The following is a 16,959-nucleotide window of genomic DNA, read 5'->3' on the forward strand; positions in this document are numbered from 1 at the left end:
GTCTTGTTTAGGCAAATTCCAAGGTTTATGGTCAGAAGATAGCTGCACCAAATCAATGCTTTGCCGCCTCTGTAAGCTGAAGAAGGTCCATCTCGGGAACAACAGGTCAGTTGTGTTCCGCCGCGCCCAAAACCAAGGCTTTTAATGGGAAGGTGGGGAACGGGGAAGCGAGAGTAGTATAGTCTAGTCTAGTCTGTCATCTCTCATCTGTGACGGTGAGACAGCCCAGACTCCAGAGGGGGAGACGGAATAGTAAACTACAATTATATATTTATTGTCAAAATGGTAAAATACGAATTAATCAAGACACAACGGATGTCTCTCTTGACTCGGTCAATCGGCGCGTGAGGACCCACGACTCAGCCTTATGGGTTAGTCATAATTACCATACACCCTTACAAAGTTTCTTTTAGACGAGTTATGCAAGGTTATATCGGTAAATTGGGTAAACTTATTATCTTATCAAGATTTTTAAAGTGGGGTAAAGCAAACCAGAGAAACGGCTCCTTTGAGAGTTGAGGCCTTCTAATATTTATATTTGTAAATAACACAACTGCCACCATTACAGAAGGCACAGGCTTTTCTAAACTTAAGTTTTTGTTTATTTCTATTATTTTTTCAAACTAAAAAAATATAATTTTTAGGGTTTATTTCCATTCTCTCTCTCTCTCTCGTTTTTTGGGGCTTTAAATTGGTTGTGAAGAATATATGTGAAGGGGCGAAAAACCACCAAAACGGCTATAATTGCCGTCTCACGTCTCAAAAACAACAAGTGGAGCAGTCGAAGATCACGGTGTTTCTCGCGTTCTCCGGCCAGGCTATGCAGTGCGTCGTCGACCCCTTACACCGATTTGAAGGTTGATCTGGTTTTTCTGTAGGGCGTCGGTTAACCGTTAACCAGAGAAACAAAGAGGCAAAAGAGTGTTGATTAATAAGTTGACGCAAGCCAATCCTTTTTCTTTAATTGTGCGTTCATGATGCCTGAAGGAGGAGCCTATTATTGCTCCAAGAAGACGGACGATATCTGTGAAGATGTTTGTGGACAGGTATTAATCATCCCTCTCTTCTTCTTCTTCTTCTTCTTCTTCTTCTTCTTCTTTCTTCTGTTTTTCCTTTTCTTTATTGGATCTGTTTTTCTTTTTTGATTCAATTGTTTCATTCCGTTTTTTTGGGCTTTATATTCTTTAACGCTGTTTTGGATTTTCATTAATGCAAAATGGATTATTTTTCCCGCTCTCTATCTGTACCTCTAGATGTCTCCCTTCTTATGTTTCTTATTTTTTTGGGCTATTTCCATCTGAACCCCCTTTTTTTGTTCAACATCTCATTTCGCAAATTCATGTGCTGATTGTTGTCCCTACGATCTTATCAAGTTCTTTTTCCTCCTTTTTTTCCGGAGACCTTCTGTACTTAGGAGAGAGAATGTATTCGTGGAGATTTTGAAATCTAGGATTTGGGGTTTTGAATCGAAGACTCTATATTTCAGATTTGAATATTTGAAGCTGTACCATTTGTTTTATTGCAAAGAATCGAAACTTTGGGGCATTTCCCCTTTAATTTGATTACTAAAGGGATTAAATTCATTTCATCAGAAGTCCCTCTACGATCTTGTGCTTTTTATTAACTTTGGCCGTTTAAACCAAAATTAACATTTTCTAATAAACCGCGGTGTTAATAGGATTTGAACAATGAACGCCGAGATGTTTTATGGTTATGTTGGATCATTCATTCTTATGGCTGATAAAGTCTTCGCCTTTTTATCTGCAGGAGGCAAATCGCTCAGGCATGTCAAGACTCCGATGCATTCTGCGGGGGTTGGATTTTAAAAGTTTCCTCCTCCTATTCGTTATGGTTCCGACATTCATCTTTGTCATTTATTTGCATGGGCAGAAAATTTCATACTTTCTTAGGCCATTGTGGGAATCTCCACCCAAGCCCTTCATAGATGTCCCACACTATTATCATGAGAATGTGTCGATGGAGCACCTCTGCAAACTTCATGGTTGGGGAATCCGCGAGTCCCCAAGACGAGTGTTTGATGCTGTGCTCTTCAGCAATGAGCTTGATATACTTACCATAAGATGGAAGGAACTGTACCCTTATATCACACAGTTTGTTCTTCTTGAATCGAATTCAACTTTCACAGGCTTGGTAAAGCCGCTGATTTTTGCTAGCCACCGAGACCAATTCAAATTTATTGAGCCTCGTCTCACTTATGGGGTAATTGGGGGACGATTTAAGAAAGGGGAGAACCCATTTGTCGAGGAGGCTTATCAGCGAGTAGCACTGGATCAGCTTCTCAGAATAGCAGGTATAACTGATGATGACTTGTTGATAATGTCTGATGTTGATGAGATCCCAAGTGCGCACACGATCAATCTCCTGCGGTGGTGTGACGACATTCCTCCGATCCTCCATCTTAGGCTCAAGAACTACTTATACTCTTTTGAGTTTCTCGTGGACAATAAGAGCTGGAGAGCTTCTGTGCACAGGTACCAGACGGGTAAGACAAGGTATGCACATTTTCGGCAGACAGACTACATTTTGGCAGACGCGGGGTGGCATTGCAGCTTCTGCTTCCGCCATATCAGTGAGTTCATATTCAAGATGAAAGCCTATAGCCATGTTGACCGAGTTAGGTTCCGCCATTACTTGAATCCCAAAAGGGTTCAGGATGTAATATGCAGAGGGGCTGACCTATTTGACATGCTTCCAGAAGAGTACACATTTAAGGAGATTATTGGAAAGTTGGGACCTATTCCTTCCACTTTTTCTGCAGTTCACCTTCCATCACATCTTCTGGAGAACTCAGATAAGTACAGATTTCTATTGCCAGGGAACTGCAAAAGAGAAAGTGGCTAAGTCCCTCCAACAGATTTTTGGCGTCTGCATTGTAAATGTTCAGGGCAGCTTGTTTGGCACAATGAGAAAGGTCTTTGGGGAAACTAATGACTATGGTATGGTATGTTATGAAGATACCAGATATCCGGCAGAATTTTAGATCATTCTTTAGGGAGACAGGAGTTGGGGAAAATTGGATGAGAGTTGTTGGATTTCCTGGGTGGAATTTTGTAAATTTCCTTTTCCATTACTGGGTTTCATCCTGGTGGAGGCATATCCTTTTGCCAAACGTGGAGCTTGAATTCCGGGGAACAGTTAAATTCTCTGTGGATAGCTTTCATACCACTTTCTTGTTGGTATGAGATGGTTCCCCCAATTGAAAACAAATTGTGACATTTCCCGAGCTTTTCAGTGCTGGGAATTTTGTTTTCCTTTAGCCTAATCTATTCACATATTCTTCTTACAACTTATGTTGTCATTTAACTTGTTGATTTGTACCATCTGATTGCTTCTGGACCTTCTATTGATGATAATTCTGATTTAATTCTTTGTCCTCTCCAATCACATTGTTAAGAAGAATATTAGCGCTATTTGTATAATTTTTTTTTATTATTTTGGTTTGGTAAGTAGCAATGAAGCAAACAGGTGAAGCGGATGGTTGGTGGTTTTCTTGATTGTAATGTTTATTTTGCAATTCTTGTATTCTGATATTATTTCTTTCTCCCTAGACATACAATCTTGAGCTCCATATGTGACAGTTGTGCTATGTTATTTCTGTCTTCTAAAAGCCACTGTATCCTCCATCCAGGCTGTACCAAAAATATTGACTGGGTAACGTTTTCCATTTTCTAACTGGTTTCTGGGGTGCCCATCTTCAAATCTGTGTGTCTTATTGTTTATTGGTAAGATGTTATCAAAGCACATAGACAAGTTGCACATTGCGTCTTGCTTATCCAATTTTGGTTTGGAGTCTTTGGATGGATCTAATTTTGGGTACAGAAATAAACACTCTGGTAATTTGTAGGTTTTAAGCCAATTTATTTTAACGGGGAAGAACTCCATATGCTGTAAGGTTGTGTATCTCACAGTACTTAATTTCGGAAGCTTTAGATATTTTGAAGTTGTTACGTGTAGAGGCTCAGGCATCTCTTCTGGGGTTAACGCTGCTTGAATCAATTGCAACCCTACTTTTTTATTGGAATGGACCATAAAAATGAGTCGAGAGCGACTTCCACTGAGTTTTTGGTTGTGTCCGGGTCGTCGCTGAATTGCGACTTGTAAGTAGAGACAATTGTCTCTACTCTCTAGCCCGTGAATCTATGGTTGATGTTTTTTTAGTCGTAGATCAGTGAGATGGTGACTTAAATGTGTGTAAAGGAAATCGGATTTTCTCTTACAGAGCGCACCTCAGCCGTGAATTGGGAATATATGACAACATTAAATACATTAAATACGGGAGATGTTCTCGCTGCATGGTTTAAAACACTGTGAGGCAAAAGGAGGAGCAAATCCGGATTGGTGTCTAAGGGCCATGAGAGGATACAGTCCACCACCCATCTCACCCGCCAACAAATAAATAAATAAAAAGTAGAAGAAAAGGGGATTGGGAGTTTAACTTACTTTTTGGAAAATTCTCGATTAGTAATCTGTACTTTGGCTAGAGTGATAATTTGGTTACTTAAATTTTCAAAATGTGATGAGAATTTTTAAAGTGTGATAATCCAGTACCTACTGTTAATCAGCCGTTAAGTGATATTTGAAAAGTTAAAAATGTCATTTGAATGTCACTTAATTTCTTTTAATTAATCACCCAAATATTGACAAAAAATCGAACACAGTCTCAAATCTTAACCTCTTCTATTCAAAAAGGTTGGTGACTGTTTAGAAGAATTTAGAATTTATGACTGTTCATTTTATTGTCAATGTTTAGATGGTTGGTAAAGAGAACTAGATAGCATTTTTAGTGTATTTTTTACTTTTCAAATGTCATTTAAAAACTGGTTAACGACAGGTACTGAATTGTCACATTTTGAAAATTTGAATACTAGATTGTCACATTTTGAAAATTTAAATACTGAATTGTCGCATTTTAAAGTTTGAAAACCAAATTATCAGCCAAAGCAGAGGATACTAATCAGAAATTTTCCCTTAACTTTTTTAGTTCCACTGCTGATAGAATTTAGAAGCCTAGATGACTGTTTGGTGGCTTCCAGTTCCGGTTGGGAGCAGCTGCAAGCATCCTTGTGTGCTTTTTGCAGTTTCAAACAAACAGGTTCTCTCGTGTGAGAAACAGGTTGGAAGTTCTTAGGAATTGTTACATGGAACCTGGTGCCATCTTGGTGATGGTGGGTCCTTTTTCGCGTACTACAGTACAGCCTACAGGAAGAAAAGTATTGGTTCTAGCCCTTTGGGACGGTCTTGCTGTTGGTGTTGGTTGTTAGGGCGATGGGTTTAACTCCACTTTCAGTTTCCACACTATCAATATAGAAATAAATTAAGCTATACAGCTGTGGTAGATTAGAACCATAAACCACTTTTATCTTTATCCATACAAAGGACGGGGATAATTAGGCAAGAAAAAAAAATCAATCTTCGTCAGCTGAAAAAGAGAGAAAGAAGATAAAAAGCAAGAGTGAAAAGAGGGAGTTGTATGCAACTTTTATGAGTTTCAGAATTATTAGAGAGACAGAGAGAGAGAGGAAAAGGGTATCAGACAGGAAGAAAGAGTGGTTCGATGGAAGTAGGGTGTATAGTTTGTTTAAAGGATTGATTGCCAACTAATGTGACAGACAAATTATTCGTTGGTCTTATCTTTTCCAAACTCCAAAGTAGACTTTGTTTGGAGTCTAGATTCTATTGGTTGTCTTTTACATGCGAGACAGGTGGTAGATTAGACTATGGAACATCCAGCTCCAGGTGGTGTTTTCTGTTTTGGGATTTTTTTTTTAAAATCATTATTATTTACTCTTTATTATTATTATCATTCCATCCATCCCCTCCTCGCCTATTAACCGCAAGGCACGATGGTTTTCGCGTGTTACACACACAAACACAATCAATCCACTTTTACTTTGTAAACTAAGCTTGAAAGTTGAAACTATGACACAGATTTGCGGAGATGCCTACCCGAGACCCTTCCTTTCCTCGAGGAAAAAGGAGACAAGGGAATAGACAAATCTACCCAACCAAGAAGCATCAACCATCTGGTTGGGATTATGTATGGCTATGGGGGGGGGGGGGATGGGTACTGTTTGGAAATGCAGAGTCCTGATTGGATACTTTCTTTCTTTTTTTCATTTTAGGTTCATTCTCATAGTCGTGGTTGCAGATGGGCGACTGTATCTGTATGAAAAGCCTGAGACTGACTTTCTGGACTATTAGGCCATGGGGACCCATCACCCATTCACCCTCACCTCATCGCCCATCATTATTCGGTCAAGCTGAGTGTTTGCTACGGCTATGGCCTTAGACATGTACATCAATCCAGTTCCAGGCCAGGCTTATTTCTGGTCTAAAAAAACAAAAGGATCGTTTTATTATCAGTGTAAACTGTTCTCAAAGCACTAAAGAGCTTGGTCCAAGGCTGGCTGGCTGTCAGTTGTCACAACTCACAAGGCTGCTCATTACCCAGCCCAGCCCTGCTCACGCTAATAGGTGTATCTTCTGCACAGGAAGGCCCCACCTAATGAACCAAATCTATGACACACTGTGGTTCATCCAATCCAAATAACACCAATGACGTGATATTGTGAACTTAGATGATTGATTTTATGGCCATGAAATTGAAGATGGATCGATCATTGATGCGAACAAACTAAGATAATGGTCCATGAAAGAGACGGCATTATTTCCTTACTTCCTGACATTCTCATATTTCTACTCCCTTGCCATGATCGACAACGCAGAGTGCTTACGGCTTACTACTTGACTAGTCAGTTGTACTTATCCCTTTTTTGGTGTGGTTATAAAAAAGAGAAAAGGTGAGCCTCTATCAAAAACTTGACCTTAATCCAGACGAATCACCCAAGGGAATCTCCCTTAGAGGCTAGAACAATCAATATCAATAGCAGAAACAGGTTGTAGATGCAAGTGGTCCTGTACAATCCTCCATCCGGCATGTGGTTCACCTTCCTGAACACGTCTGGTTTATGGACGTGAACGACATCACCGACCGCTGCTTGCACTCTTTCTACTTTGCAGGATTTTATCTGACAACTATCAAGGGATCACCTCCCAAAAGGCTGTTGTTCTTTACAGCTCTATTCCCCTTTCCAAACTTCAAAGACAATCACTAACTGCTATGGCCACAATTAGCAGTTTTTTTTTTTCTGAGCACTCACAAATAGCAGTTATGTGTGTGTGTGTGTGTGTGAGAGAGAGAGAGAGAGATAAACCCATTATGCTTGTATAAATAGATTAATGAACGTATTCACGGTTACCTTTTTCCCAGAGAACAATTTTGGATTGATTATCCACAAAAATCTCACCAAGCAAATGACATCCTCTAGTCTTCTTTCCTGAGGGCTACGTTTTCCATTTTTTGGTCACCACAGAATCTTTCCTCAAAACCTGCTATGATGCACAGACAAGACCACTGTTGGATTAATTCAAAAGGGATCACTAAATTCCTGCCTTTCCAAGTTAATCACTATCCCAAGTCTCATCAACATCCCTTGGTGTCTTGATTCTTTTATCATTTATCCAGTTCATCCTATCCTTCTTCAATTCACAAGCTTCACTGCTGCTCCAGTAATCAGAAGTATCTTCTTGTGATGCTCCTGAGTTGTGCCTTTCATCATGATCTAATCCCCACAACTCATCTTCCGATTTCATAGATATATCCTAGTATTCATTGTTTTTTCCTCTTACACCGGCCCCATATCTTTCCTTTAAGGCTCCATTATTCTTCTCTCTGTCATTCCCATTCCCTTTCCTGTTTACTACTTTTGATATGAATTCATCATCTGTTTCATCCACATCACTGTCATCTTCCGTACCATCAGAATCACACTCATCACCAGATGCCCTAACAACCACGTCTTCATCACTATCCCATCTATGTATATTACTATTCATTCTTCTATCACGAGTTTCCTTCCAATGCCTCCCCTCTGTTTGCATCTCATCTTCTGAATCTCCACTACTTGGTGAAAGAGACCTTCTGGTTCTCCTACCCAAATCTTCTTTGCTCCAATATCTCATTTTACCTAATTCTTCTTTCTCTGCAGCTTCTTCTGCTTCCCATTCCTGACTTGCTGCATCCTCAATTTCAGCTATAAATCTGTCAAGTTCTTCCTGGTCACTGTCCTCGGAAGCATGGTCCTCCCTAGTGTCGGACTCAATTATTGGTTGTTTGTTCCCATGGAAGACATATGGACTTCCTTCCCTCTTGTCAATTGCATTGAAGAATGTTGAAGCTACTCTCTGGATGCTTGCCATGGCGACAGGATCCTCGGGGTTTACACCCATACGCCTGAGCTGTTGCTCAATTTTCTTTATGTTCAGTTTTTGAGAATCAAGTGCCTGTTCAAACCTGGCCTTGAATAATGCCTGCATACCAAAGGAGAAAAGCATGTATGTTAGTCTTTCAAACCACAAGTTGCCTGATGATGCCAATTTCTAATCCTAATATTCCCCCATAACTTTTTTAGAGGTGAGATTTCTCCTCCTGGTTATACTGCAGCAATGGGTTGAAGAGGCCTGTACTGCATGCATGAGTCTGGTAAACTGTCCTTATAGTTTACCATGTATTACTTTGCCACATGCAGTGTGTCCTGAAAAAGAACATAGGTCGAAGTAGGACAAAATGATTTAAGGTCTCATGATTTAACAATGGATATGACATTGAATAGAATGGAATGGTGAAACAGGATTGATAAAACCAAACCCCATATAGTTGGGGACAACACTTGGATGATGATGATGATGATGCAGTGTATTCTGAGCTTTGACATTTCAAGATGCCAAATACAGAGAGTAAGTAATGTGAGAGAAGGCATAATGTCAGGTATACACACCTTCCTTTTTGTAAGTGTATTGATGGGTATCAGATTCTTTGGCTGTCGATAATTTCTGCCACGGAACATAATAATAGTTTTCACATTATGTATGTTAACCACAATACCACCACTCAATCTAGCAAGCATGGTTGCCATCTCTTTGATTTTTTCCTTGGGAAAGTTATCACAACAAACTTGCACAGTTTCATGAAACTTCCAATGGAGATGCATGTTTTGCACAACACCTCCAAACACTCCACGGACACCAACAGGAACATAGTTTTTGTTTCTGAAGCCAATTTTTTTATATGCTTGAAGCTGCTCGGATGTCAGTAGCTCAGGGTCATGCCTAGGCGGTGGTAGCTCTGGTAACTCGTACTTTTTGAGTTTTTGCAAAAGTAAAGAAACTTTCTTTTTGGCCTTCATCCAGCAGAGACAATAGACAAATTCAGTTAATTTAAAAAAGAAAGAAGTTGCAGAACTCATACAGCAAGCAATGACTAATTAAAATAATTGATTATCTGAACCAATAAATAATAAAAAATAATTCTCTTTCTAAAAGTATCAAGTCTCAATCCTAGTTGCTTTTGTTGCATTCTTTTATTTTCCCTTGCAGAAAAGGAAAAAGGAAACCCACTCTCTTATGACAAATTAATTTCATTCAGTGTTGTCAATGTGGTGACACAATGACTAGTCATCATAGCTTCTCTAATCAATGCAATCACTAGTTGGTGTCTAGGTGCTGACCGGTCAATTACAAAACAAAAATGTTCAAAGCTAAATTATTGATGAAATCCCACATATATAACAGACTGAAAATATGCAACAAAAGAAGGCTAGTTAAAAATTGATTATTTTAATAAGGCTGGATAGGATAAGATAGGTAATTGTAGTCTTGTTTCTTCAAATAGTATAATGTCTTCATAGTTTGTTGCAACTCTGTACCAGCATACTATTGATTGCAAGAAGACCTAAAAGAAAACCTCTTCCATTGCTCATTTTATTTTATACTTTATTTTAAATAATTAGAGATAAGCAACAAACAACTTTATGGTCAACTGGGTCGATTGGTCATTAATTGATCTATTCAACCTGGTTGATACATAGTTCTACTAGGTGACCACACATGTGGGCATTAATTGATCTATTCAACCTGGTTGATACATAGTTCTACTAGGTGACCACACATGTGGGCATCAACTGACTAGTTAGTGGTGCAGCAAGTAATGGTGCAAATGACAATTTGACACTTTGATAAAACTGATCCATTAACTCTTCCATTTGTTAAACCGATTTCTTGAACAAAGGTTCCACCATGCTTGTCCTATGCTCTCTTTGTCCCTAAAAATGCTCCCTCACTTTCACTTCCTATTTCCAAATAGATCACAAGTTATGGTTCTAAATGTATTAACAATTCAATTTGTTTCTAGGTAATAATTTTGTCACAATTAACTGACAATAGTATTGCAAAGTACACATTAACCTAAAAGCTCTTCTTAGTTTCTTGTTCCTGCAAGATCTCTCTCTTACATAAGAGTTATACTTATGGAGTGAGGATCATCTAGACTTTAGACAGAATAACAGCTTTGGTCCACACTTTTACATTGAATATTGTGTTCTCACAACTAGAGACAACGAAAATGTCTCCCTATTCCAAACATAAAACACATATAGAAAGAGGTATCAGGTAGGTCTAGGTCTCTCCCCTATGAACAAAGAGATACATGGACAAAGAGATTGAAGAGTTAAGAAAAGAACAGGAAAAAAGAGGTCTGATAATGATCAATGAAAGAGACCTATATTTCTCTCCTTTCATATTGTTTTCTAATCCCTAGATTGTCTACTCACAATGTGCAACTTATCCTTCAAATGTCCCCACTCAATGGATTTCTGTAGAAGAATGGTTTTGGTGTTGAACCAAACAGCAATCATGAATAACGGATTGTCGTCTAAATGGTTGAGCCTCTGATCTTTTTAGAAATTTGCTTTGTAAGATCACACTAATAGAACAATCAAGCATTCCAATAAATATTATCATGCCAAGCAAGTAATGAGAGCAAGCAACCTAATGGCAACACTGGTCAATCTGGCTATATGAGATTAGTTCTCTCCACAGAGAAAAGACGCAAGCTGAATGCATTCCAATTACCTTTTTCACATGTTTTTCATTGGACTTTGGTGTTGTTTATATTTATATTCATGTTTTTTTTTCTTGTTAAGGTTCTGTAAGGCTCCGTTTGGTTTGTGGGATGGGGATGAGAAAAAGGGAATATTCCTCTCTCATTTGTTTTGAGGGAAATAGAGGGATGGGATGGGAAAAATGTGGGATGTCAGATCCCAAAATCATGGATTTGGGGTCGCACCAAAACCGTGCAACCCCGGTGGAAAATTTTGAGAATTCACTGTTAGCATCAACAACGAACAGAGGAGGGAGAGAACCAGTGCCTTCCCCGTTACCATCGGCGATCTGCTACCTCTCCTTCCCCATTCGAACCCAGAAGCAGAGCAAAGTCAGCGGCTTCTCTTTCTTCTTCTACTACCTCCCCTTTCAAACCCAGATCTGCTCCCTTCCCCGTTTAAACCCAGAAGCAGAGCGGCGGCGGCTTCTCTTTCTTCTTCTTCTGCTACCTCCCCTTTTGAACCCAGATCTGCTACCTTCCCCGTTCGAACCCAGAAGCAGAGCAGCGGCGGCAGCTTCTCTTTCTTCTTCTTCTGCTACCTCCCCTTTCGAACCCAGATCTGATACCTTCCCCGTCCGAACCCAGAAGCAGAGCAGCGGCGGCAGCTTCTCTTTCTTCTTCTTCTGCTACCTCCCCTTTCGAACCCAGATCTGCTACCTTCCCCGTTCGAACCTAGATCTGCTACCTCCCCTTCCTCTCTCTCTCCCCTCTTCTTCATCACAGTGCTTTTCCCATTATTTTCCCATATCTAAAACCAAACAATGGAAGTGTAGATTTTTACACTTTCCCATCCCATCCCATCTTTTCCCATCCCACCCAAATCTTCCCACAAACCAAACGGAGCCTAAAAGGCCTTTCAATAAGTGCACTTCTGAAATCTACTGAGCAAGCCATGGGATTGGAGTGCTTTCAAGGTAAGAGCCATGTGTAGAGCTTGTTCATCACTGATTAGCTTGAAATTTTGTGCTTAGAAAAGGAAAGGTCCTATTTAATAATCGATGAATACAAATTGTTCCTACCTAGTAAGTGAGGCCTGGAGCAATAGTAGCACTTCTGAAACAGTAAAGTAGAAAATATAGCATTTTTAGGTTGCTTTTAAAAACATAGCACAAAAGAATAATAATATGTACTGTAGTGGTGACTTAGTTATTACAAGATGATGCTAAGATACATGTTTCGGGCTTGCTACTCTCTTCCATGGGAAATCTCCAAGCTACATAACCATGTTCCTATTTCTAACCTCCCAACACCAACACCCCCATATTCCCTTCTTCTGTACACAATATCCTACTCAATAAGGTGATGTCTTATTTATTTCAAAGTTGTGCTGAAGTATGAATTTAGGCTTATCACTGTCTTCCAATAGGACATTTCCAAGGCTATTTTCCTAGAAAAGACATGTTCCTTTCTCTAACCCTCTCAAAATCAAGGCTCTGATATTCCTTTCTCTTGCACACCCCACTTAACAAGGTCATCCTTCTTTGTAAATCTTCTCCATCCACTGTATATCATTTCAACTTAGCAGTCCGGAATACTATAATAGCATGTTTATAGAAGTTAATTACATTTGATTTAATCCCCTTGCCCTGGGAAGAAAAGGTAGTTCTTCTTCTAGGCTGCCGGTTTCTTAGCAAACCTTTCCTCCACCACATCCCACAAGGTTGTAGACCTAGGACTGTACTTATATCGAAGAAAATTGGAGGAAACTTACCTGGAAGTTAAACGGGATTAATAAGTAGGAAATTTGCAATGAAAGTTTCATATGGAGTCACAACTTTAACCTTTTTCCTTGGTAGAGTATAGGAAATAAGTCATCCTAGGAATGCATCAAGACAAAACAATCTGGTGGGAGTTTTATATCTTTTTTTTTTTGAAGATAAATAAAAAATAAACTTTATAGATGAAGGAAGGGAAAAGAGAATACAAACAGGATGATAAGGAATCACCCAAACAAGAACTGACCCAAATGCAACAGACCCACCCTAACAAGATAAATCCTTAAAATAGAAAAGCAGCCCTACAAATAATGCAACAACCTTCAAAACAAAATGCAGAGACCCTTTCTACCCAACTGTAAAAGACTCAAAAGCAACCAAAAAACTTCAGATCCCGCACCAACCAACCCTTGCCATAATTACATAATAAAAAACACCCTAGGCCAACCCAACCCTCTGAGGACAAACTTAAACTCAAGCTTCCACGAGTTGTTTTAGTTCATAATATTTAAGAAAAATCAACTGGCTGCCTTCTCTGCTTCCATGTTCATTACAGCAATCTATAGGCTTGTGATTGGAGTTTTTTATGGATAGTCCTTTGTATAGTAATCTTCCTCGTTGGTCAGTATACCCTTTTTTGTTTTTTTCTTTTCCTTTTTTGATTGGTGACTGTTAAAAAGTTTAATTAGGTTAAATAGAGAAAAGAATATATACAACTACCAAGCAACCACCGTCTAGGTTGATACCTATCATCTAAGCCCTTTTCTTTTAACTGCTTACATACAATTTCAAGATAATCCCCAGAAAAACTGAATCCTATTAACCATCCTTTTCAAAGCATCAACAAAGCCATTTTCTGATCTATGAAACCACAAGAATGTGGTTTCTAGATATCTTGTCACTGATTTGATCTCTCTCATGTTGTTTCTGTATTGCCACGAGAAAGTGGTACACTATATTTTTTTAGTCTACTGCTGTCAATTAGTTCTGTGATTCTGGTTTACCATCTAAAAAAAGTTTCTGGTTTGAAACAGCTATTCTCTAAACATTACCGCCAATAACAATTACCAAGGACTAATTATATCTTCGGGACTAATTCAATGCAGAAACTCTAGATCTGAACTGTGAATTATTTAGCATGTTATTTTCCATTTTGTGTTGATATTAGCGGTTGCAATTGACTTTTAGAGACTTCTACGGAATAGAAACTTTAAGTGTCAATCATCCAGCTGTATATTAACATATTCCGTATCATGCTTGGTAGAGATTCAAAGCATGAATATTTGATTATAACAGCATTCTTTTCGGCAGCTTAACTTAAGTATAGTAGGCCAAGAAACTAAAAAGCCTAATGCTCAAAGTAGAATCAACTATCAAGGGAACAAGAGAGGATCCAAAAGAAAATATTCTGCAAGAAAATAATTAAAAAAAATGACAGAAGAAGGTGCATAAATGTAGCTTGAAACCGTTTTGCTACCCGGAATTTACAAATAGAAAGGATTTGTATATTCATAAGAAAAATGAAAACATTAAAAAGAGAAGGGAAAAAGAAAACATACTCTTCTAAGGTTGTAAATAAGCCTCTCTTCGTCCGTCATCAACTTTTTCCTCAACTTCTGAGCTCGCCTCTTCTCCCTCAGGGTTTTGCCAGTTTCTAATCTCATTCTCTTCTCCACCTTGCTCCGCATACTCCTTCCTCTTGCTGTCGACATTGATCTACTCCCATTAAAGTAATTCAACACCCACGAAGAAAAGAAGAATCTTTTGTCGCCCGCTAATCTCGATTGAACCTCGTTGCAGCTAGTCAGCAATTTAGAAGAAGTACCTCTCGAAAGCACATTGTTCCTGATTTTTTTATCACGGAATAGACATATACAAATCAAATCCAGGATAAAAAATTTAATATCTAAAGAACCCTAACTGGGGCATCTAAGTTAACATTACTTGTTGTCATTTAGGAGAAGAGAAGGGAGGGCCTTAACGCAGCGCCTTTGAATGTTCCTCGCCGCCCACATGGTTTACCGAGAGAGCTCGGGAATTTCTCCAGAAGGACTTCCTTCGTTAGCTAGCTATGTAAACACTCTATTTTGCCATCGGCCATTATCGCGTAGAGAGAGCAGCAAAAGCTTACTCGTTGCAGATCACTCCCTAAAAATATCCAACGTCGTGAAGGGATTAAGGGAAGAGACGTTTTTACTTTGCACGAAGGCTGAAGCGGAAGCGCTGCTGAAAAATCAGCTATTCCGGTTGGATTTGCCCTGCGCTAAAACTGTGATTTTACGGCCCTCGATGTATTGATGTGGCCCACCTTGAATGGGATGAAATGATGTAAGGTGGGGTGATAACAATGCATCAAAGGCCGTGATTTCACAGTTTTAGCCCAGCGCTACGCCAGCGGCAATAGCTGATTTATTCTCTAAGGTAGCGTTCCATAGATCCAAATTAGGGCTGCAAATGATACCGTTCATCCGAATTCGAATCAATCGGAATCGGGTTAGACTTAAGAGTGATCCAAAATAGATCCGTTTATAATTAAGATCGAATATGAATCCGCCCTATGGAATATGAGTCCACTAAATATTTATATTGTTTTTTATTGTTGTGCTTTTAGGTTTTAAAATTTATGATATCGAAAGACTTTTGACCAATCAAAACATCACGTGAATTTTGATTAATATCACTTGATTGGTTATCTCTTTTAATGCCATTTGATTGATTCTGAGCTTTTTCAATATTATGTATATCCGGTCTTAGAGAATTTTTATCTTTCTAAGGAAAAATAATGTCAAAATATTGACTTAAATTTTGACGAAATTAGGATTTTTAAGAAAATAATATATATCAATATTCACTTGAGCGTATCCAACGATGCCACTGGACCGAGTTAAACAGGGTGTAATAGGCACGTTAGGTAAACACAATGAGTAAGCACTTAATAGCTGTGTGACACATGTCTTAATTAATACGCTTTTCATCCAAACATTTTTTTTCCGTTAGACATAAATTATTCATTATTTTATTATTTTTGTCAAAATAATTAAAAATAAAAAAAAAAACATAAATGAGTCCCAACTCCTAACACGTTTAGGTTTTCCTTTTTTATTGTTTTTTATTTTTAATTATTTTGACAAAGATAATAAAATAATGGATAATTTCTGTCTAATGGAACAAAAATGTTTTGATGAAAAACGCATTAACTAGGACATGTGTCATACAGCTATTACGTGCTCACTCATTGTGCTTACCTAACGTGCCTACTACATCCGAACCCGGTCAAACAATAAACTAAGAAACTGGAACCCACCCTATTTTGATTATTTAACCCAAATTGGATTCAGGTTTCAGGTTTGGCTGACTCACCTCCCCGGGTCATGATACCCCTACATGTATATAGAGTGTTCTTGTGATTTTTTATGATTTATCATGTTTATTTTGGTTTTTATTCTTTATTGTGGATGAAATGACACTTAGAAGCCATAATCTAAATTCTAACTTAAATTATTTATTGCCTTTGTATTTTCAAAATGTGTCATTAAAAATAGGATGAAAGACTTAAACCTCCCCTAAGCTTTCTTGTAAGGGTCTGTTTGTTTTTTGGATTTTGAGGGGGGGAGGGGGGGAGTTGGCTAATGGGGTTTTGGTTTTCATTGACAAATAAACCCATATTCTTTTTTCAGATTAATGTGATTTCATGGAAATTTTATTTTTGTAGGGTATATCCACCTCCCATATGGGTAAGTAATCTTCCCACATGGGGGAAAAGTTGCCAAAACTTTGATGGGGCAAAATTCCCCCTTTTAATAATGGATTTTTATGGCTAAAACAATCATTGTCTTATATACCTAAGAAAGAAAAGAATATGGGTAAATGAATTTACTCCGAATAAGTGTTTCATGGGAAATGCTTACCTACATTTACCCAGATAGATAACTTACCGAAAAGTGAATGAGACCCAAATACTAAAACCTTTCCTTTATTTCCTAAAAGGGCTTAAACCTACCCTATTAGAAAGACTCGATGTTATAACCTAACAGAATTAATAAAAGGATTCATTGGCCCTTAAATATTCTTTAAATTTTCAAAACACATTAAAATAACATGGACTGAGACGATTTGGTGTCCCTCAACAAGTTAGTTTTTAAGCCTCCAAATAAACATTTCATTATTAGCTCAATTATATAATTGAATTAAGTTTGTTAGACAGTTTTCATCAACGACTTTGTA

General features: G+C 38.3%; 2 protein-coding genes across 2 annotated transcripts; one reads left to right on the forward strand and one right to left on the reverse strand.

The window, feature by feature from the left end:
• The first annotated feature begins 303 nt into the window (after positions 1–303).
• LOC104593072 (uncharacterized) lies at positions 304–3,551 on the forward strand. Its single transcript, XM_010252749.3, has 2 exons — positions 304–1,046; positions 1,768–3,551. Exons 1-2 carry the CDS (start codon positions 975–977, stop codon positions 2,860–2,862), a joined length of 1,167 nt encoding a protein of 388 aa, XP_010251051.1. The 5' UTR covers positions 304–974; the 3' UTR covers positions 2,863–3,551.
• A 3,676-nt stretch (positions 3,552–7,227) lies between these two features.
• On the reverse strand, positions 7,228–15,014 carry LOC104593073 (RNA-binding CRS1 / YhbY (CRM) domain protein). Its single transcript, XM_010252750.3, has 4 exons — positions 14,680–15,014; positions 14,295–14,580; positions 8,859–9,260; positions 7,228–8,391 (listed from the first exon to the last, which is right to left on the reverse strand). The coding sequence occupies exons 1-4, from the start codon at positions 14,748–14,750 to the stop codon at positions 7,684–7,686; spliced, it is 1,467 nt and encodes a 488-aa protein (XP_010251052.1). The 5' UTR covers positions 14,751–15,014; the 3' UTR covers positions 7,228–7,683.
• Between the last annotated feature and the right edge of the window lie 1,945 nt (positions 15,015–16,959).

The sequence above is a fragment of the Nelumbo nucifera genome, chromosome 3 (genome assembly GCF_055504915.1).
Source record: "Nelumbo nucifera cultivar China Antique chromosome 3, China Antique-T2T, whole genome shotgun sequence".
Taxonomy (NCBI): Eukaryota; Viridiplantae; Streptophyta; class Magnoliopsida; order Proteales; family Nelumbonaceae; genus Nelumbo; species Nelumbo nucifera.